Source organism: Onychostruthus taczanowskii, unplaced genomic scaffold (genome assembly GCF_017590055.1).
Source record: "Onychostruthus taczanowskii isolate IOZ18803 unplaced genomic scaffold, ASM1759005v1 scaffold12, whole genome shotgun sequence".
NCBI lineage: Eukaryota > Metazoa > Chordata > Aves > Passeriformes > Passeridae > Onychostruthus > Onychostruthus taczanowskii.
Window position 1 is genome coordinate 11389273 of NW_024498351.1, and position 26643 is coordinate 11415915.

At 38.8% G+C, this 26643-nt stretch overlaps 1 protein-coding gene across 2 annotated transcripts in view; it reads left to right on the forward strand.

Moving 5' to 3' along the window:
• The window catches only part of GALNT7 (polypeptide N-acetylgalactosaminyltransferase 7), a 68901-nt gene that overhangs the window by 39495 nt on the left and 2763 nt on the right, over nucleotides 1-26643 (forward strand). The window contains exons 3-11 of one of the 2 annotated variants that reach the window (XM_041427995.1): nucleotides 5094-5260; nucleotides 11461-11591; nucleotides 11825-11904; nucleotides 13730-13912; nucleotides 17198-17315; nucleotides 19255-19377; nucleotides 20710-20928; nucleotides 23071-23169; nucleotides 24464-24592. In XM_041427995.1, coding sequence (XP_041283929.1) covers nucleotides 5094-5260; nucleotides 11461-11591; nucleotides 11825-11904; nucleotides 13730-13912; nucleotides 17198-17315; nucleotides 19255-19377; nucleotides 20710-20928; nucleotides 23071-23169; nucleotides 24464-24592 — 1249 coding nt within the window. Of the gene's footprint in view, nucleotides 1-5093; nucleotides 5261-11460; nucleotides 11592-11824; nucleotides 11905-13729; nucleotides 13913-14029; nucleotides 14213-17197; nucleotides 17316-19254; nucleotides 19378-20709; nucleotides 20929-23070; nucleotides 23170-24463; nucleotides 24593-26643 lie in introns of both variants that reach the window. The other variant, XM_041427994.1, reaches the window with a different exon arrangement.

Here is a 26643-nt window from a genome sequence, read left to right on the forward strand (position 1 = left end):
CTGTGTTGTTTATTGCTTCCGTTTTTCACTGTTGGTTAAGTGATAGTGTGGGCAAGAATCCTGTGATTAGAAAAATATTATTCCTTTTATTCTCTTGTTATCCCTAATGTTGGGTTTCTATGCAAACCTTGTCCTGGATTTGGATCATGATGCTTTCAGAGGTACCGTAGATATAGCTTTTACTTCCAAGGGCACTAATAATAAAATATAATCACATAGCCTCACAAGTTACTTCAGGAACAGAAATGGGTAAAGCTTGTAGCTATTTAAAAATAGAAAATGCTGTTTCAGCATAGGTTTAAGCTGTTTGGTAGTGTGTAATAAAGGTTTTACTGCTGTCTGCTGAAGGGAAAAAAATTATTCAGCTGATCAATCTGTCCTTCTTGAGTTGTCTGTTTACTTCTCTTCCAGAGCCCCTGTTTTGTAAGTCCACTGCTGTAATCTTGTTTTGATGTTGCTGATGCACAAAAATTCCCCATGAGGCTTCATAGGTAACAAATCCAGTGTTAGCATTAGATTTACTTAGCTGTATCCTAACAAAGAAATTCTGTGATCTGTTTCTGTCTGTCCTGTCTACCCTAGACTTAGGCAATGATCCCTCTGACTTGTGGCTGTTAAGCAGCCAGTCTCAGCTATGATCTTGGTGGTGTCAACCATATAGATGAGCAAACAGTTGAAGGTGTTTTGTGAAAAAAAATTCCCATCCATCTTCCTATGGGTTAGTTTCAGTTCACTGCAATAGTTATAATAAATTGGTGATTTAAAATAGCAAGGAGCCCTGAATTCAGTATTAAAAGTATGTAAACAGTATGCTGTCAGCTGGATGCCTGTCTCCTTGTAAGATAAGAACAGGACTTTCTAGAAAAGGAAACTGAAAATGAAAGCAGATCTCCTAACTTATTTTTGGGATTTGCTTGTGCTGGACTCTTTGAAAGAGTTGAGAAAGATGCATGCACTATAAAGCACTTATAATAGGTGATAGTGCAACTATGAATTTCATACCACTTTAAACATGAAATAAAATTTAAAATACAGTTTTAAATTGTGAACAGATCTATATTAATTGAGACAAGAAATTCCATTTTTTAATGTTGGTTACGATTTCAGGATAAATAATAAATTGAGACCTTCAGCTTTGTACTGATTTGGGTCCTTCATCTTGCAACAGCTGATTAGCTTCTATGGGGCTTCTTTGGCTACTGGAGTGATTACAGGAATGTGATGGCAGCTGCCTGCCTTCTTGGAGGAGTCTGTGCTGGTACATTTTGCTCTTAGCACATAAGTACAGTGCTTTAAAATCCAGAGGGTATTGATGAGTCCTTGATACGTGCAGGTGGAAGTTAAAGAGCTGACACAAGGAAAATAGTATAAGGATGGAGAGTCATGATACACAGTCATGATACCTCTTGCTTTTTCTGAAGCTTATGTGCTGATAATGCTGGCACAGTCAGGGGTTCAGCATGACAGGAGAAACACTTCTGTTGGCTCAAGATCTTAAATTGCCCTCTAAGTATCTATCTGATGGGGCTCACCCTTAAATTGCTGTCGAGGTGCTCTCCTTTTCCAGCTGTTGCATTTTTGTTGGTGTTTGATTACTCTTCCAGGAAAAGCAGACTCCACTTCTGGCTTTTTTTTAAGCCTGAGGCAATTTGAGTCTATATCTGCATCTTCAGTGGTAGCTAACAGGGAGCCTGTATGGCCATGCCAGCCTTGGACCATGTACCCACAATCACGACTGTGGGGCCCCAGGACATCTTAAGAGCAAGCCAGTGGATGGAGTACAAAGCTGTAAGAGCAGAAATTTCCTCAAGCCAAGGAGCACTCCAGCCCAGATGCTCAGTTTCTTGTGCAGAGGGTCTCCTGTAAAAGCACTGCTCTGCGTGGCTGGTGCACAGCTTTGTGATTGAGGGATGAGGGACCTTGGTGTGGCGCAGGCTCCAGCAGAGCTGTTCCCTCCAGGGGTGGAGAGGGAGTAGAACTAATTCACATCCTAAGTATGCAGGCTAATAGACAGCAAAAACATTACTCACCGTTCCTCAGTTAGATCACAGCTGTGCCTTCTGAAGGGTTTCGCCTTGCTTCAGCCGTGAGTCACTCCTGGTTTTCCCAGTAGTGCCAGCGCTGATTGCGGAATGGAAACTTTTTATTCGTGGACTGATCTGGAGGTGTTGTTTCCTTTCACCCATGAGTTCCCCAAGGAAAGGGCAGACAAACAGAGCAGCTCTTCTCTGCAGCACTGCCCAGGGAAGGTGTTGCCAGCCCTCCATATATCTCTTTACAGTGTTCAGGAAAGGTGATGTGAAGTGTCTAGAGCCAAGCCTGGCTTAAGGATGCTGCCTTGTCATCCCTGCATCTCTGCTGCAATGTGCCCTCCGCTGAGCTCTATCAATAAGAATTCAAAATACCTTTTTAAAGTGATTTTGTTTACTAATTTTGTTCACCGTGTATTGCCACAGCTGGCCTGCAGGGTACACCTGAAAGGGCACTGTGCTAGTATGTGGGCAGGGGATGAAGCACCCAGGGGATGAAGCTAGAGGTTGAAACATTTAAATCCTCTTTGTCACAGACCCTTCTGTACTTTGAATCTGCTTGTGCCAGTTTTCAATAGCTTGAACCTTTTGTCTAAACATTCATATCTAGTTTACCCTCTCTTTTAAAAATGAAGAGCATTCCTGGAAATTCAGGCATATTTTTTCCTTTTTTGTGCCTGAAATTTACAGGGAAACTCGTACTGTAAAATCCAGCTTCAAACAGAAAGAAAGTGCATTTATGGTTTCTTGGTATGTGGTGTGCCAACCACTGGATGTCAGTGCTGCTCCACTGAGGAAAGGCTCCACTGGGGAAAGCTTTGCCTGCTTCCTTCCCTGAAGATCTAAAGGAAATTAGGCTACTGGCTTTTGTCACTCAAATACCTCAGCAACATTCAATTTTCAATTTTTTATTGAAAAAAAAACTGCCACAGAGATGTAAACATTTATTAATTGCACATCTCTAAAACAACTACTATATTTCAAACCTCTAATTCTCAATTCAGGATGAGAAAGAAGACTGTGCACAGGAATTACTGCAGTCTGTCAGAGTTTATGGGCTTGATGAGTCGGTCTGTGGGCTGTCTAATAAGTGAAATAAAGTGTCTGGAAAAAGCTGGTAGCATGATCTTACTACAGATATAAATGTAGTGCTTCACTGCTTGTAAATGGCACATTTAGCAACACTCGATTTGGGGAGATTTAAGTTGGCTGTGTAGCTAAAAGCTGGTCTAGACATCTGGGTTTATGTTTCAAAAATGTACTAAATTTTTGTGGAAGTGGAAGAAATAAGCAACCAAAAGATTTGAGTTCTTTTTCGAGGTTTTCTTTGGTTTTGTCATTGAAGGCAGTCTGAAACATTGTAGCTGTGCCTCTCTTTTTATTTAGAAGTAAGCAAAAAAGTTTCCTAGCTAAACTGCAACGGGCACAGGTCAGGAGCATCGTGCAAGCTGTAAGCTCCTGCCTTTTCCTTTGAGAAAAAAGTGCTATTCTGCTACCTTTTACATGGAGCTCTTGAATGGCATTCAGCTGGTATGCTGTTTTTTTTGAAAGGATAGCACCCTGTAACCATATCACCAAAATTAGTACTGAGAATATATGTGTGAAGCAACACCGTTCTGTTATAAATCTGTTATTAAACCTATTAAATCTTCCTTTTACACACCTTACTTAACACACCTAGGGAGGGTATCCATTTTATCTCTGCAGATGCTAAGTAAGTTGTTGACAGCTTAAACGCTTGTGCTACAAGTGTTGGTACTGCAACCTGTAATCAGCTGGAATCTTTGAGAGGGATCTGTGGAAGGAAGGCATCCGTGGCCTGAACCTTTTAAACAGCCAGTCTAGCACTTTTTTATTGGTAACTATGATTAGCTGCAGCTACTTCAGGCATAAAAACTATTGAGCTGAGGGATTTTAGTCAGTAGTTTGTACTTTTACAGATTGTGCTGTTTCAGAGGTTGCTTACAGCACTCCAAAGAAATGAAATGCCTTATTAGATAAATTTTGCTATAATCTGTTTTGATTTTGTAATTTTCTCCTCCCACATGAGCAAAATTAATGGTATATTTCTATCAATGTCTTTTATTTTTTGTGAGGTGAGAAATGCATATTGATGCATTGAGAAGTGAAATGCATCCTTCACTAGAGAGGCTCTTCAAATACCTATGGATCTGTTATGTGAGTTCTTTCCATGTTTAACTGAGTGTAGTTTCAGAAACTCTAATGATCTTTGATGATTAATGTAATTATTTTCAAAAGCAGCAATGTTTCTGTGCACTTAAGCTTTTTATTGTATAAAGAGAACTACAACTAGGGAGGTTTTTGCATCTGTAAGTTTGGGAGTTTTTATTTGTCACTAATAATTTCTTAATACATGATAGCTGTCCTTGAAAAGTCAGAATCTCTCTAGTTGAGACTTTATTTGCTGAAAGATGAAGAAAAAAAAAGGATTTTTCCCATTGGAATAAAAAATGCTATGCCTCTATGTTCAGTGATGGAAATTATATTATTATAATTGGAAAAGGGGCTACTGATCAGGTAGGGAAACTTCCAGATAAGGAAATAGTTGGACTGCTTGTAGGGAGTGAATAGTCTTACTTTGGGAAAATGGGCATTAAAATTGCAAATTAAATCCATTGTTGATAAATATGAAGTATTAGAAGTATTGGAAACTGTGGAAGGTATTGGAAGTACTCAAATTGCTTGTTTCTAAATCATCTCTAACCCCTCAGAAAAAAGACCTGACTCATCTGTACTTTTTTGTTTGGGTTTTTTTTCTCTCTCTCTTTTCTTGTATTTTTTTTCCTCCATGTGTCATATCTTTCAAGGAAGGAGCCCACTGAAAATGCACCAGGGCTGAAGCTTGTGCTTGACAGTCTGGTGTTGGTTTTTTTAATTATTTGTATCTGTATCTGTGATGCACTTAAGCTGTATTACCTTTTATATCCTGTCTCTCTTAAATCTGAAGGATAGCTGTCAGTGAACATTTCATTTGCCAAGGATGCTGTTAAGCAGTTCTGTAAAAGACAGTGTGAAAACTAATAAAATTGACTCTTTTTGCAGATGCAAATACTGGCATTATGATGACAACCTGCTCACCTCCAGCGTTGTCATCGTCTTCCATAATGAAGGGTGGTCCACGCTCATGAGGACAGTCCACAGTGTCATCAAGAGAACACCAAGAAAATACTTGGCAGAAATTGTTCTGATTGATGATTTTAGCAACAAAGGTACATTTGGAATATTAACACAGTCCTTGTAGAAAATTATTTTTTTTTATTTTCCTGAAATAGCTTTCCTTTGATTTATTACCTGCCATGGTTTGAATTGACTAATGGGAGAAAAGATTGCTTCTTCACAGTCCTTTGAGTTCTCTACCACAGTTTTGGGTACTATGTAGAAGAAAGCTGGGATAGCTAGTATCTCTCTTAGCTCTTGTGAAAACAAGTAGTTTGAAAAGTATCAAAGGGGTTAAGCCTGTTAGGAGTAACAGGCTTCCTTTATTACATAAAAGAATACAGATTTCTCTTTTTTTAACTATGATAAAAACCTACCTAGGCAAATTATTCAGATTAATTTGCAATACCTTTTTCATTTCTAACATCCATTTTTAATTAAACATCACATTAAGCTGCTTATTGTTTCTTATTGAGGGAAGGAAGCTTTTAAGAATTTGAATATGTTTTAATTTCTGCCTTTCTTTGAGTCCTGCCAATGTAAGTCCGGAGATTTTCTTCTTCCTTTGTAATTTACATTCTGATCTTGGTTTATTGTCAGAATGCATGTACTTGTACTTGTCTTATAAATGTAAGCATACACTGTTTTGGTTTTTCTCTTTCATGGTGGTATTGTCAGTGTTAATGCAATACAAGGCCGAATACAGAGAGGAACTGAAAGTGGTCTCCAAGAGATATAAGTTGACTGAGATAGGGGAAAACAAACTGTTGTTCAGCTTTAAACAAATTTCAAAATAGTGCATCAAAGCTGATCTTTCTGTAAGATTTTGTTTGCAGCGTGGTTCTTGAAGAGATGTTGACAGAGAAAAAGAGGAGACACATAAATAAAAATATGATTTTGACTGTGTGGGATGACAGTCTCTTCTAGACAATGTTGGTGATGGCTTTGAGCAGGTTTGGTCAGTGGCACAGGATACCCTCGTCATTGTTTTCACATTAATTGTGTAGTGGCATAACAAACAGAACTATTTCACTATTCTGAAACTCTCCTTTTTATGAAATGATCTGGGCTTCTTCCAGTTCCAGTGTTGTAGTAGCTGTTTTCTACGGGTGTATTCACTACAAATTTTAAAAATTAACTCATCACATAGTTGAGGTAGCTTTTTTTGAGTATAAGCCACTATTAAAAGTAGTTATTTTGTGTTATTTTTTGCACCATACCTGTAGATAGGTAGGTATCATTTTCTGTTTGTTTTCACAGGAGAGGGTAAGTATTACCTGTATTATAAACTTGACTACATTTGGCTTAGTCAAATAAAGATACTGAGTGCTAAATTATAGTCTTCTGGATCCTTTAACAGCTGTTGAGAATTTGGCTTAGATATACACACATGCTATAAACCAAAAATATCTTCTCTCCTAAGGGATATAATTTTAATAATTCAGTCAGCAGACATATGTTGTGTTTTTGCTTCTCAGCTAGGATTATAGCTTTCCTTCAGAGCTGTTCAAGGACTGACTTAGCTGTATAAAGTAACTGTGACGCTGATTGTGTCTAGAATACTTACCAGATTTTTTACTAATGATAGGTCTCAATATTTGGGTTTCACATGACTTGTAGCTGACTCTGTGCTATGTATATGTAGTTAACGGAATGAGTTTGTCTGGCATAGAACTTGTACTGTTTTTCCAATATATGACATTTGTTAAACAAAAGCAGTATTTTTAAAGATTTTTTTTCCTAATACAGAACTTTTTGCTTTCTGCTCATAAATGAATGGTTAGCAGACACAGCTAGCCTGCACCCAAGATTCAGCAGAGCCTTGACTCTGTATTTCTCACACTACAATTTCCCAGATAACTTTCTTAAATCAGAAAATTCAATAAAGAAAGCTCAAGGTGCAGTTTTCTCAGGTGTGGTAAGACAAGCATGGACTGGAATTACTCTAAACACCTCGCTGCAATTGCACTAGTTCCCCATAATAATTCTTCAAATTGCTTTAGGCTATTACTTGGTAAATATAATTAACTTAATTTCATTAATTCAAATTATGTTCTAGATGAAAAATGGGCAAGAGAGCAGAATCTTGCCCTACTTCTTTCTCCTTAGAGAGAAGGATGAACTAGTATGGGCTGCAAAGCGTGCCAAGCTGCCTGAAGAGTTCTCCAGTTGTTAGGAGAGCTGCAAAATACAAACACTCTTAATCACAGCAGAGCTGCTGGTAGCTTTTTGCTTCTTCAGCCAGAAGAAAAGTCATGCTGACAGCACAGATACAAGATTTTCTTCTTCCCCACCTGCTTTCAGGCTGCACACTTCGTGTCTGCCTTTCCACCCAGCAGACCACCTTATGCTCTTGCAGCCCGCTGCTGAGTGACCAGAGTTGCTGTCCTTATTTCTTTGCTGCCATCCTCTCGAGTGGCATGAAATTAAAATGGAGCACAGCAGTTGCAAACACTTCTAAAGGCTGGCTCCTAAAACCCCGTGCCTGTCCTTCCTTACCAGAAATCTTGTTTCCTCAGAAGGGAGTTACAGCTGCATAGAAGCTTATATATGTTATGTCTTACAGGGAGGAGCAGTTGCAGTGCTTGGAAAATGTCCTTTTCTTTATAGTTCTTAGTATAATTTGGTTGGGAGCAGTACTTTTGCTGAATGACACTCTTTCCATAATCTCTCCTGTAAACAGCAGGGTTTGACTGTGGAGAACTGTGCAGAGATATGTGCTGATTTCTACTCTGGCATTTTTTTCTTTGTCAGAACACAAAGAGAACAGTAACAAGAAGATTGCCAAGCTAATTGAATGATTCTATCTCCATTTTCTATGGAGACCTCTGTATTAATTCATGTTAGAGTCCAAGAAATGTTGCAGCAATTTCTACCACAGTGTCAATGAGGCCAGGCTGTTACACATGGGTTTTGGTTTTTTTACCCAGTTTTTCTTCTAGTCTCAATAAACACTTTATTCTTCTGTGAATGCCAGCTGTGTGAAGGAAACAGCTGTTCTGGAAGGGCAATGAGAATTCATAAAACTGTATTTTCTAAAGCTTCCTACAATTACAGTTGTGTGTATAGGTCTCCAGCACTTGTTATGTATTTGGGCCCCAGCTTACTTGTTTTCTGAAGCACAGAGGCCAATATCTCAGCTGGAACTGCTTTTGTAGCCTGTGCACCTGTAAAGAGTGGTTGTGAGGTAAAAAATACCAGTGTTCCTAGTAGCATTTAAAGGCTTTGTCTACCTTTTGTATTTGCTTATATGTTATTTATTGTTACCTGTGTTTCCAACTGATGCAGCATCCCATGAGATAACCAAAGGGGAAGTAATGAGCATGGGCAGGCAGCAGTATTTTTATTAACCTGTGTAGTGGTTCTTGCCATGGGGAAACTGAAGCAGTAATCAGTGCTAGTGTTGGAGCTGAGAGCCCCAACAATATTTAACAGTATTACAGTCCAGGGTACTCACAGGCAGGAGGCAGCTCCTCTAGAAGCACTTCTGATACCATTTTTCTAGTTCTCAGACTGCTGTCTGAGTTGAGGGGCAAAAAAACCTGCTTTCCTCCACCTCCCCCTTTGTAATATGCAGTGCCCAAGGTCCTTTGGAGAAACCGTGTGTTTTTAAAGGACACTGATTCATGCTTTAATCAAGCACTCAGACATGAGAGAGGAACTCAAACAGGGGAAGGCCAGATTGGTGATTGTAATATTTTGAAAGGTAAAATATACATTTTTGAACAAAAACCAGATTGCTGTAAGGCTGTTGACAGATGTCATAAATACACATTCTAGGTGAACAAAATGTAATGCTGGCCAAACAATATTTTTGACTGTAAAAGTATCAGGATTTTTTACACTACTGTCATGCAGGCTTTGTAGTATGGGAAGGAGGAAAATTTCAGCTTTCCTGTGGGAAACAGCACTTGCTGCTAACCCTGGCATGGTTTCAGATAATGGACTGCAAAATCCTGAGACTTGTACTGTAGAAAAGCTTTACACAATCAATATGACAGGTTTTTACAGCTCCCTGTGAGCCTTACATAGCTGAACATTTGATAAGTAAAACATTTGGCTTCATAGGCAGGAGAGCTGGAAATAACTTCAGGTTTTAAATCTTTAAAACATTCCTGACAGTCCTTCCGTAACACATACTTGGAATTTGCAGCATAAATAATGGTGTGGTATAAAGATTCTCTTAGTACCACTTCAGTATGACCTCAAAACTCTGTTGATTTTATCCTATAAAAATTTATATCACAGCTATCAAATAATATATTCTCTATTTATTACATGGCATGTTCTTCTTTACAGCATATGTGATAAAATTGTTCTTTCTCTAGTTTGACATTTGTGTAACCTTGAAGTTTTCCTAATGCACAAGGGTTTACAAAAGAAATTTTAAATGTGTGTGGGAAAGGAGAATACGTAAAACTTGGTTGAGAAAACTTTTTCTGTTATAAAGGTGGAGAGGAAGGATAATAAGAGTATCAAAAGATAGCGATTTCAAAAGGTCATTTTTTTGGTAGAATTGCTGAATTTTCAATATTGGAAACTTCATTTCCAAGAAACACCATTTCCTTTTCAAATACGTGTAGCTTTTTTTCAAACTTTTTTTTTTTTTTTTTTTTTAATACTGCTGACAAGGACACAAAACATACTGAAACATAAGTTGTGGAAGTCTCCAGACTTCATCATTTTCATTCAGGTTGCAGAAAGCATTTCTGCTGAAGTAACCTGATGGCATGTTACTGCTGAAAGGGGCATCGTCCTCAGCATGTCCCCCCCCATCCTGTTAGATCAGCACTATGCCTTAGGATTTTAGCCTTTATATTTTTCAAATCCTGTATTGCATTAGTGCATAACTCTAAACTCCATATGAAGTGCTAGTTAATTATCTTCACATTTTGGTCAGAGAAAACAATCCATCTGGGCCTGAGATTCAAGGGCACCTTACATCCTTAGGCCCCAAAAAGTATAAACAGAAGTGAATTGGAGGGGAGCAAACTGGAGGAATATGACTTCACCACCTGAAGCTATCCTTGGAGGATTAACCCCTGATCTGTAAATGGACCGGCTTACATCTGTCTGAAAAACTTGTGACCATCATCCATCTTGGCTGTAGCCTCTCTTGGAGGCTTGGACTGTCCAAGGTGTATGTATTGAAGGCCTTTAATAAATACCCACTTTATTCTCTTAGTCTTGCCTGGCCTCTGTTCTAGGCAGCCACTCCAAGGCACAGGAATTGTGGCTATCAGCCCCTCAGAGCTGGTAAAAAGCAAACCAGTGCATGGATGCCTCAACTGTAGATTAGGCGACTTATTTTGGTTCCTGACTGAGAGAAACTGAAGCTGTAGGCAATTATTTTGAGCCTTTGAGTACAAAAATAGATTTTTAAGAAACACCAGTACTAAATCAACATAGCCACAAACAGCAGGCAGGCAGTTACCAGCGTTTCTGCCTTCATGAGTTTTCTCAACAGAATCATCTGGGCAAAAATGTTAAGCCAACAGTAGGATGCTTTTCTCAAACTGTGTGGCAGGAATGTGGTTTCCAGAGAAGTTTGGCACAGACAAATACAAATCTGCAAATACAAATCTGAAACCATATAAGCATAGGTTATCTTGATTCTTGTGTGGTTGCTCGTCCCTTTACTGATTGAAGTCCCTTTGGCTAAAGATTTGTTGTCTCCTCAGTATGATGCACTTCTGGCCCTCCAATTACTCTTGTTAATTTCATTAGAAGATTATCATAAGAACTCCACAAGAGGGAACGGGTCTAGATGAAGGAGAGCAATAATATGAGTGTGGTGAGATTCTGCCTCAGGTTTCCAGATTATTAATACACTGACAGAAAATTTTGTGAGGTTGAAAGTGAGTGAAGGGAAATGTTTAACTGAAAAGTGATGCCTTCAGCTGTACATATGACATCATCTGATGAGGAAAGACTGTGTGCTGGAGTGTAGACACTTCTCTGGCTGCTTGGAATACAGATGAAAACCTGAAAACCACTCTGTGATATATAGAAGTGACTGTGAGTTGCCCACCCAGCTCCCTGTGGTGTGGCCAACTACTTCAGCTGCCGTTTCTTCAGATGTGCCAGACACAAACCTGTGCCATGAGGTCAGTAGTCTTGCTCTCCTCAGTTTGAGTGTTTGTGAGTAGTTGAATTAAAGGTTCTTGTAAGTGTCTGTAGATATTTTTGTCTTATATTAAGAGAATAAAAGTCTTTATTATTAAACCTCCCCAAATTTTTTTTAATCTGATAGCACACTTACAAGAGAGGCTGGATGACTACATAAAGCAGTGGAATGGCCTTGTAAAGGTATTTAGAAATGAGAGGAGAGAAGGTTTGATCCAGGCTAGAAGCATTGGAGCCCAGAAGGCTAAACTTGGACAGGTAGGAGCCAGTTCACTCACAAGTCTGTCTTTTTTTCTTTTTTGGGGGGAAAAGTTGTGGTGGCTTCAACAGACGTGGAAATTACTGATACTGTTTTAAGAAGAGATTCATTTTACTCATTTAATCTTTATTTTCTTGTTTGTAATATGAGTGTATCTCAATGTAAGTAAGCTTAATTAAGTAATGATGTTATCTACAGAAATATAAGTTACTATTGTTTTTTTCTTTCAAAGGTTTTGGTTTACCTTGATGCCCATTGTGAGGTGGGAATTAATTGGTATGCACCACTTATAGCTCCTATATCTAAGGACAGGTAATGTTCTCCTCTTACTTCCAGTGTCTGGCCTTTTAGAAAGTAAAAGTCCCAGTAATAATCTTCACTTTTCAAACTACAGTCCATATGCTTTATATCTATATCAAACTACATCAATGTTTTCCATATGAGCATTATATTATCTCCCATTATGTATAAAGGGTACATAATGAGGAAGGAATATAGTCAGGGAAATTAATCTCCAGGTAGCTTATTTTAATAGGCATACTGAATATTTTGCCTAGTGTAGATTAGATGTAACTCTTGTCTTTTACAATGATCTGAGGCGCTGATATTGAAATGTTCCTTTCTAGCTGAGTAAGGAGTGTGATTGACTAAAATAACAAAAAAACCTGTGGCTTTTGGTAGAGAAAAAGTAGCAATAAATGTTTTGATTTAATGGGAGTTTAAAGCCCCCGTGATCTCAAGAGTTTATAACTTTCTCATCTTCGGTCTTGACGTATGGTCTTATTTGTTTCCTCTGAAGTGCTTTGGAGCACTGTCTGTAGCAAAGCGAGGCCAGGCTCGAGCTGTCTCTGCGCAGGAGCAGCCACTTGCTGGGAATCTGGGGTGGAAGTGCCTGCACTGTGAGGGGTGGCAGAGGAGAGACATCCCCAGGGCTTTCATTCCTTCCAGCTGTTGAAGTGTTGATGTTGCTGTGTGCTACCGCACTCTTGGCTGGTGTGGTCAGTGGTATGTGTGTTTAGGAAACCACGTACAGGATTAAACTCTTTAATCCCATAAAATAGCTCCTTAATCCTAAAAACTGTTTGTTAACCTGCTGAGCTACCAGAATTCTCTTGAAGAGTTGTGTTTTGTGTGTTTTAAAGACTGTAACTTAACCAAGACAGGATACTAGAGAGAAGATGGAAATTCTTGTGTGCTCCCATTGAGTGTGTATTACTGTTTCACACAAGAAAGACTGGTGAGAAGAGGGGGTTTTAGAGGAATCCTCCAGCACTGCCCACAGAGGTGAAGGCTGCAGGAGGACCAGAGATGCTGAGACACACAGTGCCAGCAGACAGTGCTTGGCAGCCTCCTTCCATGCCCTGGTACCCAGGGCACAGCCTCCTGCTGCTTCTGCCTCAAAGAACAGCATGGTGTTAACACATCTCTCCCCCCCTGCCTTTTCTATCTCTTGGAGCTTCATTTTAAAAGGTGGAAGTGCTCCTGCCTGGGTCACTGGGAAACTCATTTGAGAAATGTGGGGAGAACAACAAGATAATGTCTTTTCCTGTGTGTAATAGATCAAAATGAGAAGTGTATTGCAAATCAAACAGGAAGAGTTCTACTGAAGACTGCTTCTAGGAGAGCATTAGTAATGTTTTTTTATCCTTAGAGCTTGGTGGGTTTTTTCAGGGCATTTGAATAGGACAGTATAATGAAAATCTGTTAACACTAGTAAAAGTCAAGTGTTTATCATACTTGGTGACAGCTAAGATCTGATATGAATAGAAATTACAGGAAATAACAGTACTGTGACAACCCTGGTCCCATGAGGGCTCCTCCATTGCCTCCAGTGGTGCTTTATGAGAAGACTGGTATCAAGAAGTCCACATAAAGGAAAACGTACTGATAAACTAATTGATATATTAGCATCTCAGACCTAACTTTTCTGTTTTCAGAACATCTTAAAACAATGTAAAGAAAAGATAATCTCTTTTTTCTTCTAATGAGGCTTAATTTTTTTTTAATAGTGTATTTACAAGTGACTTTTTATATACACTGCTCTATAAACTTAATTAATGGTGTAAATTTCAGATTAGACAGATTACTCTTCTGAAATTGTATTTTGCTCTTTCTTTCCCTTCTATAAATGTTTCAGAACTACATGTACTGTACCTCTAATAGATTACATAGATGGGAATGATTATTCCATTGAGCCACAACAAGGTGGGGATGAAGATGGTTTTGCCAGAGGGGCCTGGGACTGGAGTTTGCTATGGAAACGAATTCCGTTAAGCCACAAGGAAAAGTCCAAACGAAAACATAAAACTGAGCCTTATCGGTAAAGAGAGCTGTTTACGTACTGTGAATGATAACGAACGATTGTCTAAACCCTTTCCTTTTTCCCTCCACCCCTCTCTCCCCACGAACCACGGTCGGCGCACGTGTGCCCCCGCAGAACCACATGCACTGTGCCGCTTATAGATGTCATAGATGGCAACACTTTTAAGATTGTGCCGCAAGGGGGTGGTGACGAAGATGGGTTTGCTAGAGGAGCGTGGGATTGGAGTATGCTATGGAAGAGGGTTCCCTTGACCAAGAGAGAGAAGGAAAGCAGAAAGACAAAAACTGAACCGTATCGGTAATCACTAAATCACTTACCCGTTTCTTTTTTTTTTCTGAAGTCAATATTGATCCACTAAAACTTGCATGTACTTCTAGCCTGAGCACCTTCATGTTCCTAACCACACTAGCTGCTTTGTTTAGTCAGACCTGTTTGCCACAACTGACTATTTGCTCAAAATATCTTTGCTACCTTGTGTTGCCTCTCCCTTCCTGCTCTTGTATGGTTAATAGGGTGCACATTAGAATTTCTGGGTTCTGTTTGGCAAAATAAAATATTGTATAATTGTATATTTCCCTTTGTTGCCAGGGAAAACTTTAATTAGCTGTGATATTTTTTTCAAGTACTGCTGGAAACAACAGTGCTTGTTTAACCGTTTGGTTCAAAACAATGAGCATGCTGGAAGTATTTCTGATAGACGGTAATGCATAAAATCTGTAGCCTGCTGTCATGGCCTGATGCATGCATACAGCTGGAGGATTATGCATGTGTATCAAAAAAAAATCCCTTTTGTCATATATCTGCCACTTGCTTCACAATGGATCACATCTGACAAAGAAGCATACTGTTTAAGGATCTTGGCTAGATATTTCCTAAGAATTTTAATGTAATACGTATAACTTTAAAAACAAAAAAAAAAAAGGAAGAAGAAAGATAAAAACAGCATCTTTTATTGTGGGAAAGCTCCAATAATTTTCACAGAATTTCTGCCTTTTTTATTATGCTTTGTAGTGGGGTATTCTTTCTTCCCAGAAAACTAAAACTGCCTAGAAACCCTAGCTTAGAAACCACGGTTTCTGGATGGCTTTTCAATACTGGGAGACTGTGGTTCTGCTGGTTTTGTATTACTTTCCCCCCTCATACTTAACTAATAGTGTTATTATATTTGAAAATCTTCACATCTTCAGAATCTAATGTCTTCTATAGCTTCTATATATGATTTAAACATTGTAGGAACTGATGTTGGTAATTCCCTATCCCCACCCATGATTGTTCTTTGCTAAAATGGCAACACATGCAAGCAAGTTATGAAGCTTTGATCTGTTTTGTATACAGTTTAAATAATACCATTTTCTGATGAGGCTGTCCACATTGGAACTTTAATATTCACTTAGAGGGGGATAAACTATTTCAAACATTGCTTTAGTGTTCTGTGTTTACCATCCAAACAGGTCTTAAAATCGTTTAAACTGTTCCCAGAAACACAGAACACATGTTCTCAGAATGTTTTAAAAGATGACTTTATTTTTAATAATACCTTCAGATTTACAATGCTTCCTTTAAAAAGAGACATGCCCTGCATCTGTTTGTCTCTAGGCTGTGTGCATTTTCTTGCAGCAATACCAAGGCAAGTAAGCCCAAGTAAAAGTCTTGCTGAAACCATAGCCAGGATTGCTTAGCTTAAAAGGAAAACAAAAAGAGCCTCAGCAGCTTAAAGTGTCGAGGCAACGTTTTTGTAACGTGAGAATTGCCCCAGGACTGAATCTTTCTTTCAGTAACCGTGCTTACCTCTTTGTATTCTATGAAGTAAACTACTGAGCTTATGTGGCTTTTACTCTGTTCTTTAACACACTTGGCAGCATCTTGGAGGCCAAGCCTGAAACTGCAGTATCTGAGGCTTCTACACTTGCCAAGTCTTTACGGTGCTGAGGAAAACCAAAAGTGCAGGAAAGCCACGGGGCTGTGCTATGCAAAAAGTGCTTTCCCCTGCTGTGTCTTCTGGCTTCTTAACCCCAGGATGCAAAAGCAGTGTTGGGGGAAAATACTATAGGCAGCAAGTAGAAAGGGACGTGTAGCAGTACTTTGGCATGTGATCACCTAACTTGGACAGCAACTAAACTGATAATTAATTGTGCTGTGAGTCAGCACACACACCCAAGCAGAGCAAAACAAGGAATGAATTCACTGCTTCCCATGGGCAGGCAGGTGCTCAGCCATCTCCAGGAAAGCAGGGCCCCATCATGTGCAACAGTGACTTGGGAAGACAAACACAATCACTCCAAACATTCCCCCTTCTTCCTCCAATTTTCATAGGTTGAGCCTGATGCCACATGGTCTGGAATATCCCTGTGCTCAGTTTGGGTCACCTGTCCTGGCTGTGTCCCCTCCCAGCTTCCCATTCATCCCCTGTCTCCTCCCCAGCATGGCAGGATGAAAAGCAGAAAAGGCCCTGGCTCTGTGCAGCCCCTGCTCAGCAATAACAAAAACATCTCCACATTATCAGCCCTGTGTTCAGCACAAACCCAAAACACAGCCCATGCCAGCCACTGGAAAGAAAATTAACTCCACGCCAGCCAAAACCAGCACAAGCTGTAATCCTGACCACAGCATCTTTTTGCCACATTAAAACTTTCTAATTGAATCATGGCATATGGAAAGGGATTTACAAAGTCATTAAAAGGGAAAGGGTAACAATAAAAAGACTAAACCAAAATGGAAACCTTGTACTACTTTATCTAGGCCCTCTAAAATTTTACCAAGCATTGTGTAAAGTGTCTCCTAATAGGACAAAAAAAGCTAGAAGATCAGAAAGCTGGAAGAACTCTTCTTACTTGTTTAATAGACAACGTGTTTCAATGTGGCAGCTCTTCAGAACATAAATCTGTTTGCAGTTTCATATTATCTCAAAAACTGGAAAAATTTTTAAGAGAGAAACATCTCATTACACTGATTCTCATCTTGTTTTTTTATTTTAATAGAAGGATGTTGACTGGCTGAATGGAAAATTTGGACCAAGATTTTCTATCATCAAATTCATTAATTAAATAAATTGTAGAAGAAAACCCACAACATAATAAAAAACTGTGGCCTCACTAAAAGTTATAAAGATGCCACTTCAGAAAATTGCTGCAAACTGATGACAAAGCTTTATGATTTTTCAGTGTGTTGCCATTTACCTGATCTTTACTATATGTTAGCTGAATTGGTTTCTTCCCTAAAGCTTTCTCTGAGTGGTATTGTATCCTTTTGGCAGAAGGAGTTACACTGTCTTCCTCTTTGCAGGTCCCCTGCGATGGCTGGTGGATTGTTTGCCATTGAACGTGATTTCTTCTTTGAACTGGGTCTCTATGATCCAGGGCTTCAGATCTGGGGTGGTGAAAATTTTGAAATTTCTTACAAGGTAACACCAATATTTGAAAACTAATTCCATTAAATAGATTTTTTTTCCTGTAAATACTTCTGTTTGGAGTTTAGACAGACCTACCTCTTCCTCATGAAGCCCAAGTTTTGGTGTGAGGAGATGTGACAGAGATGTGTCTCCTCAGTGTTTCCTTGTGGACTTTGGGACAGGAGTGTTTAGAGAGGTGGCTTCGTGCTGAAATCCAAATGATGCATAACCTAGATTTTGTAAACACTTTAGGATTGCACCCCTAACTGCCCAAATATCCATTATGAAACTGGCAAATTGGATGTGAGGAAACTGACTGTTCTCATCATGAGTATAGAAAAATGTTGTTTCTAATGAAAGCAATGATAGAGAACAAGTAGTCCTCAGCTTATGCATGTGCACTTGGAAAGTATATAATGGTGCAACAAAAAGTAATCTGCTTCCTGCCTGCCATTTTTGTGAGTGAAAAATTGCTTCATATGCTTTTCAGCATTTCAAGAACTTCTTCACAAGAGAAATCTTCATAACTGAAATACTGACTGCATAATTCATAATCACTGGGAAGGGTTTTACTTTCACTCCTAGGCATATGCATGCTCTTCAGTTTGCAGGAAACGCACAATGATCGTCATTAGCTTCTTGTAGCTTCAGTATTTGTAATGACACAAGTGCAGACAGCAGGAATCAGTCCCAGTTAACAGACCAAAGTGAAGATGTCTTACATCCTCAACAGCAATCTGTAAAATCGTTGCTGAATTTTACAAAAAGTACATTCAGAGCTCCCCTAGTTACTTTTGCTCTTGAGTTCTTTACTCAATAACAGTGGAAAGCTCTTCATGAGTTAGAGGAAAGCTCTGAGTGCACTTGCTCAGCTGTAAATCCATATGCAAAAGGTATTTATTGAGGATGTTATGCACACGGGGTCTTTATCCATATAATTCTCCATCTTGCTTAGATCAAAATCATGACTGAAATTACTTACAGTAGTTCTGTAATTGAAATGCTCATTGTGTAGACACCTCCAAAGTGGTTTCATGTAGATCACAACCAATCTTCAGAAGAACTAAACATTTATCAGCCTTGAGTGCTGACTTCTAGATAGCAAATAAAATTAATGGCCTTGCTTACCTCAGGAGCTTTTTTGATGAAACTTAAGAAAATTAATATCATGATGCAATGAAGAAAGTAAGATACTCTGCTCATCTTTTCTAATACTGGTAAATCATATTTTATTCTGGAATTTAGACAAATTTGAAACATTGACAAAGTTAGCTTGAATTAGGATTTGGTGCTACAATTAAACTTCTCCAAACTATGAGCAACTAAATTCCAATTTAAGTATATTTTCTTTCCCCCATTAAGGAATTATCCAAAGATATGTGTGAGTGAGGGAATTTCAGAATGGTAATATATTTTGCTCATTTTTTTTATTTTCAGATACTACAGTCAAATATCTGTTTCTTCTTGGAGCAATGGGTTACCTAACACATCCTTATCTCTGACTAATCTTTAGTAAGAAAAACTTAAATATGAACGGACATCTAACCAAAACCCATCTTAGTGATGGCATGTGAATTACTTCAATAAAATCAAAATAGCAATAATACTGTCATAATAAAAATTACCCAGTTCCTGATTTTGTGCACTCGTTCATTACTGTTCTAAAACAGTGATGGAATAAGATGCCCAACTTTTTTAAAAAGCTTTTTAAAAATTGCTTTAGTTGAGTAACTTCCTGGCTGAGTTGAAAGTGTACTCCTTCTGAGTACTCAGAAAATCTTTCACTTCAAAGGCCTATTTTCTTTATGCTTATATCTGGAGCAAAAAATATGTGAATATATGATAGTATAGTAAGAAATGTAGCTGAAATTTCTTCCATAATTTATTATCTATTTGTCTGTCTTAAATTCTTTTGCATATATATTAATAATACCTTTGTTTTAACTTGTAGATCTGGCAGTGTGGGGGAAAACTGCTGTTTGTTCCCTGTTCTCGTGTTGGACACATCTATCGTCTCCAGGGCTGGCAAGGAAATCCACCCCCTGTCTATGTTGGGTCTTCTCCTACATTAAAGGTACAGTTTTGAAGCAGCCTTGAAGGTGGTTTTTGATTTCAGATAAGAACAGTTTTAGATAAATGTGTTTAAATTATCAGTAACAGTTTAGAGAGCACTTCATCCAAAGTGATTTAGTATCTTAAGATCTTAAGATGAGTACCTGTAGGGTTATAGAGTATGGCTTGAGCTAACCTAACAGTTAGTTCCAAAGGCAACGTCCCAGCCTAGCTGAATGGTAAAAACTAACCTGGCATACACACCCCCACATCCCCACACTCCCCAAAAAAGTCCTGTATTAGTAATGTGAGTTGATTAACATTTTGATGAAACAAGGACTAGGACCAGTACAAGGGAGCCCAGGGAGACATATCTGGGGTTAGGGACAGAGTAATGGTCAGCAGGATAGCAAGTGACAGGTCTATTGCTCAGTGCAGGCAAGATGCTAGTTTGCCTTGTCTGAAGTGACAAAAATCATTTCAGTCTTCTTAAAAGCTGGTCAAAAATATTTATTGCATATCTTAATACCTTACGTGAGTCTGCTGGCCTGCTTACTGAATATAAAGAGCACTGCTGAGTGTTCTTAAATATTAAGTTCCTTCTCTGTACAAGGCAGGATGTAGAAGCAGCTTTTCCCTCTCTTCAGGCACCCTCCTATCCTCACAGTAAATGTCATCTTTTATAGCTTTGTTCAATTTATGCCGGATATGGATTAAAGTCACAATAATTTGTGCCTTCAGTCAAATCTTTGAAGACTGTTTTAACAAATGTAACACTAGAAGAATTGGACAAAGTGAGGTGTGCATCTAGAATGTGTGCAGTTCATAGAGATAGGAGCCATCAAAGAGAATAAGAAAGATGTGAGGCAGAGGCTTGTTACCAAGTGAGCTATCCAATTTTCCCCCTTCTCCAAGTAGCTGACCCATTTAAGACTGAATTTTTTCCCTGTTAGTGGAATGCATATCAGTCTCTTCATTAAAAAATTGTTGAAGGTGAATAGAAACCATGAATTGCAGTTCTGACAGAAGCAAATAAATGCAACATTTTATTGCATCTGTAACTGAAAAATGTTTATTTTCAAATAAACAATCTCTAATCTTAGAAAAAGACTTTGCACTCTCATTAAGCAGCCCAGTTTAATTTGCTGGCTTCAGTCCCAAACTATCACTTGAAAATAATATTCATGTGTCTTGTATAGGCTGCTGATAGTGGCAAATTATTAGTGCTGTATAATAATACTGTGCTGTCACTTCCTAAGAGGATAAATCCTTAAATTTCTATTTTTAACAAGGAGTTGCTTCTGGCCTGTTTGTGTGTGCTTTGAGGTCACAGCAGTGTGTTTATTCTTCACAGAACTATGTCAGAGTTGTAGAAGTGTGGTGGGATGAATACAAAGATTACTTCTACGCCAGCCGGCCCGAGACAAAGGCGCTACCCTATGGAGATATATCTGAGCTGAAAAAATTCCGTGAAGATCACAACTGCAAAAGTTTTAAGTGGTTTATGGAAGAAATAGCATATGATATAACTTCATATTACCCCTTACCACCCAAAAACGTGGACTGGGGAGAGGTGGGTACAGCACATAACACCTATGTATTTTAGGAGCTTTTTTTAAAAAACTGTGAATTCAAAGGGAAACAATTGTGACTTGACATGGGAGCAGGCTATTTGATTACTTCTGTACTAAGCTATAGGATACTAACCAGAGAGCTGTAAAGATGTAACCCAGGAAAAAAAAATGTATCTACTTTTGCAGGTGGGATTTTTTAATTAGTTCCACAGGTCTTTGAAAGATAATTTATGTCTAACCCTGCCCAAAGCACTTTTTTCTGTAATTAGAATTTAAGTTTTCTCCAAAGGAAGTCATTTGAATACTGCATATAGAAGTATTGGTGAAGTTTACTAGGTGAAAATATCTTTTGTGTGAAGGCCTAGAGAAGAGATCTTGAAATCCAGGTGGAATTCTGCCTGTGTTTGCTAGACTGGGATGTACTCATACAGCCTCAGCTAGTCCCTTGCCTGCATGTAATAATTTGATATGATTCTGTAGCCATTGTCTGCAGCATTAGTGTATACAATTATGACTTTACTAAATTAAGAATGTGGTTGCAAATGCAGCACTTTCAAGTGGTTGGCAGAGAAAGTTGGCATATCACAGGTGGGTGCAGGACTCCTCACTGAACTCTGCCTGTCTCATTCTGGCATTCAGCCCACACCTTGGCAAGCACATACTGCAAGTCCCCTGCCTGCTTTCAGATTTTTTTCCCCCTCTGCAATTGATTATATCTTTGCTCTGTCTCTCCTATTTATTTCACTTTTGCAGACTGTTGAGGGAAATTAAGAAAATCTTGCTAGCTGAGGAGAACTCCTGTGTCCCACCAAATTTAGCAGCCTTCTTTCCTAAGATATGATGAATGTGATACATGCTTTTGCAACTTCAAAAGCACATTAGAAAATACAGATCTCTGCTGTCTCCTATCACCAAGCAAGCGTCATCTCTAATTTCTTAATGCTCGAATTAGTGACACAGAGCATGTGCGTGGTGAAAGGGGGTACAGATAATCTTTTGTCTGATGGACCAGATGAACAATGCCACCTTGATTTCTTACCTAAAAGCTAGCACAAAGCATCAGCTACTATATGAGCTTTAGACCTCCTCAGGTATCTACATAAAGGGTTTGGAAGGTACACTAAATATTGCTGTTCACCGAAGTGAAAGCATCTGAAAAGTATAAAATAATACTGGCGACCTTGCAGGAAATCATCCCTGATAAAAGCAAGTAGGTCTGGTGAAGCAACAGGAAAATTCTAAGTTCAGAGACTTCTCTGAATTTTTCTTCAACTCTTCTTCACAGGCTGCTAGTTATCCTACACCTGAGAAGTCCTGTCCCCCCTCCCCCCATTTGTAACACCACACTGATTGCATTTCCACACTCTAGGGTATGAAAGTATGGGGTTCATCTTCCCTAACATTCCCTGGAAGAGTCTAAGCTTAGTCCTTCAGACTTTTTATACCATTACAAAGAGGAAAGAGGCTCTGGCAATGAAAATCGGTCTGGAAAATTTGTTATTTGTGTCATAAAGTCTTTGTAAGGCTGCTTGTTGGCCCTTCTGAGAAGGGAGTGAGATAATCAGCAGTTGAGACATGCTTTATGACAGGACTTCTGTTCTTTATCCCTGTGCCTATGCCTGCCCCTCATCAATTTTATTTCCTTTTTTTTTTCGTCTGTGTAATTGCTGCTGCAGAAGGTCCATCTGAGCAGCTGGGTCACTGGGCTGTGTCTGGCTGTGGGTAATTGCTGCTGTGCATAACTTCTCTGCATCTTGTTTCTCTTCATCCGCAAAATGAGAGCTACTTACCTGAGCTTATTTATGAAGACCTGGGAGATGGAACATGTTCTGATAGGAGAGTGAATAAATTGAAATACTTGGAAGTCCTATATTTTGATGTTGTTAATTAGTAATTGAGCTTTGCAACTCTGGCTTTATCAGCATACTCTGACTCATGGAAGAGCCTGCAAATTAGCGTGGGCAGGTTGAAGCTCCATCTCCCAGAACAGTTAACATCAGTACTTAAATTCCATACACAGGTTTGTCTAATATCTCTGTCAGATACCTGTTTCTGGTTTGAGAGATAAGTGAGAATTTTCTGAATTCCTCAGTACTTATTTTTCCCTTGAGACTAACTTGAGTGCAAAACCTGTTTTCCAGATTAGAGGCTTTGAAACCTCTTACTGCATCGACAGCATGGGGCACACCAATGGTGGCTTTGTTGAGCTTGGGCCATGCCACAGAATGGGAGGAAATCAGGTAAGGAGCTTGGAGGCAAGTCTGAAGGGGAATTGCTTGCTGTGGATTGATAACAGGCAGGTTTTCTGTTAAGCCTGTACATCAATTCCCCTAGGTGCCAGCTACAAAGGTGGGAATTCAGGTTTTCTGTAAGCATACTGATATTGCTAAACTACAGCAGTCTGAAAATACCATTTCAAGCATAAATGGTATGAAATTGAAGGCAAATTCATAATCCATTCTTCAGGGAAACAGGTACATGAAGAAGCAACAGTATCACTGCTTTATCTCTTAGCATTGCTCCTGATTCACCACTTACCTTTAATAATTAATCCTTCAGGAAAAAACCTTTACTGTGGCTCAAGTATGTAACAAAGTTGTTTTGGTCTAAGCATAAAACACTTCTGTGCCGTAATTCATCTTCCACCACATTAGAGAATAAAATGAGCAGAAATTTATCTCTGCTTCATTTACAAATTAATTGCCAGAACACAATTACTATTAGATGGTTGCAATCCAAGCTTTTATTGTGTTTGACCTGTGTCTTCACAAACCTGCCCACACTACCACACAGACATGCTGTTCTGTCTTTATGTCTTCTTTTCTGGTTGGAAAATTTTTCAGAATTTAAAGTCCTTATTTAAGCCCATGTAAACATAAACCAGGCAGTTTTTTTCATGGCAATCATAAAATTGCATTTAGGATGATGTTTTTAGAAATCCTGTCTGGATTAGCTCTTAGTGTAGCCCCTGGAAATGTCTATTTTATTCTGTTACTTAATGAAGTTTCCCTAAACTACTTTTTCTGCATGTGCTACCCAAAAAACCCTGTAGCAATTATTCTGTAAGAAGTAGCTAGGATAATCTTTTTGTATCTGGATGAATTAGATTGATTTCCTCCATGGGTAAAATGCCAAAATTTTAGTGCCTTCACATGAAGTTACGGTCCAGGATCAAGGACTTGCTACCACGCTTTTATAAAGATAATGGGTTGCTTGGCCATCAAATCGTACAAAGGTTTGTAATCAAACACTTTTAGAAGTCTCCTGAATAGGACTCCCTTTGCCATTTTTATCTTTCTGGTTAAGTTTCTTGGCTTTCTAAGTCCTACATGAAAGTTAACCATGAAATTTAGTATTGTGATAAAAAAAAAATTTGTGATAAAAGTGTGTTATGCAAAATAAGGAGCCCTCCTGAAAGACAGGTGTAATGAAAGCAGAAAATGTTTTGAATGTTGCAATTTCATTGTATTTGCAATGTTTATAAAATGCTCATTGAGTCAACTGTTATGAAAATGGCTTTTTCTTTTCTGTTAGCTTTTCCGAATCAATGAAGCCAATCAACTCATGCAGTACGATCAGTGCTTAACTAAAGGACCAGATGGATCCAAAATTATGATTACACACTGTAATCAGAATGAATTCAAGGAGTGGCAATTCTTCAAGGTATGCAACAGATATAAATAATTTTTAGATTTCATACTGGTTTTTTCAGCTTTATAAATTGTTTTATGTATATCTGAAATTAAAGATCTGTTATAAGGTTAACTGAATCTAGTAAATTTTTAATGGTACATTCTCAGAAATACATGGTTGCTAGAAAAACTTCCTCTAGTGAAAGATCTTTTCATTTGGTGAATCTAGTTGCTGTGTTCTGTAGCAAAATCTTTAAGGAGAGCTCCATGAGGCTACATTTGTTGCCACAGAGACATTAGGAGTTAGCCTGTGTCTCAGAGGAAGCAAAGAGCATGTCCACTACTAGTGACAGACTTTATACAAGCTTTTAGTGCCATCATCCTCTCTACTTCTATGCTCTATATCAAGAAGGTCTCTTTATTTCATATATGCTGTGAGAAGATGGCTTAAATGCTGGAGTGCATTTAGAAGCTAGAGTCAGTATTAGGTCTCATTTTAGGCCGTCTAAATGAAGTGTTTCTCATAAAAAAAGATATTTTTAAGCCTACATAGAAGCAGGTAAATGCAAGATTACTCTGCCTTTTTGTGTTGTCTTTGTCTTCTTCAGTATTTCACTTACTGTTCGTTAGGCATTCTCTAGTAACAATAACACGCTCTGTTCTTAATCCTGGGTGTGGTGCTGTTCTAGTGCTATTGCAAAATCTATAAATTTTTAATAAGGACTTGGAATGTTGGCTGATATACATGTGAGGGCTGCTACAGTCTATTTAGTCATTACATCTGTAAGTCCTCTATTCATATAAGTTTTGTTAGTGTTGCTTAAAGCATGCCTACGTTTCTATTTCTGCTTGTCTCTTAAGAAAATCAGACTGAATAGTCTAGGGGGGACGTTTTCCTTGGATATAGCAACATATAACTTGGTTCTACGTCTAAGAAACTATTCAATGTCATTTTTTCTTCTGCTTATAGAGCTAGCATATTGCATATTTATTAATTCATTAGCTGCTTATCTGGACTCTTTATTGTTTGTCTGAAAGATGCACAGTTGAGTGCAGTGAAATCTATTTGTTATCCTTTAAGCTACTCCACTTTTTCTGCTGTTTGCATAGAGCTAGGAAATATCAGGTACCATAATGCCATTTCCATCCAGCTCAGCTTCCTTGTGCTGGATAGACAGACAAATTTCTTTAAACCTGAAATGTAAAAATCAATAAGCAGTGGCAGGTAAGTGCCAACTTCAGCTTTAATATTTCAGCAGAATAATACATAGCTGTTTTTAACTCTTCAGCTTTTCTAGTGTGTCCCAGCATGTTACTTGGCTTCTCTCTAAGAATTTCATTTATGCAAGATCCATTTCCTCTACACTAGCATCAGTTGTGTAATTGTTTGCTCATTACCACAAGTTATGAGGAAGCCCAGTAAGCACAGACTGGGCTGTAGAACAAAACACTGACTGGCTTCTAGAAGGAAAAAAAGGGAGGGTGAGAATGAAAGGACCACCAAGGGTGTGCAACCAAATACTGGGAATTAGGCACACTGCTGTGCAGTACAGTGGGTATAAGTGTTTCTTCTAAGCAAAGGTGTAAGGAATGAGACACTTATGGACTGCTGAAAAATGTTGTGGCCTTGTGTAAATTAAGGCTGCAAGGAGATTTTTTCTGGTTGTCTGTTGGCTTTCTCTGAAACAAACAGTGTGCCAGTTTGGTAGGTGTAACATGTGCTGCTTGAGCACTGAGGAGTTACACTGAGGCTTACACTGAGGGGTTACACTGAGGGCTTCAGTGCCTGTAAGCAAACATGGAGAACAGGGCTGGTTGTGGTCAGCCTGTTGCTTTTGTTTAGACATCCATTTTTCTCTCCAACTAGACGGCCCCCATATCTGGCCACACAGCAGGAGCCAAGTATTGATCTGAACCAACATTTGGCTGTGCACACGTGTGTGGGGGTGATGGAGAGGGTCCCCATGCTTGGGGTGTGTGTGTGCACAGGGCAGGGCTGCAGAGCCCCAGCCCTGCAGTGCCATGGGCTTGCTTCTGCTGCCTTCCCCTCCACACTGGATACAGCCAGTCAGCGAGTCGGGG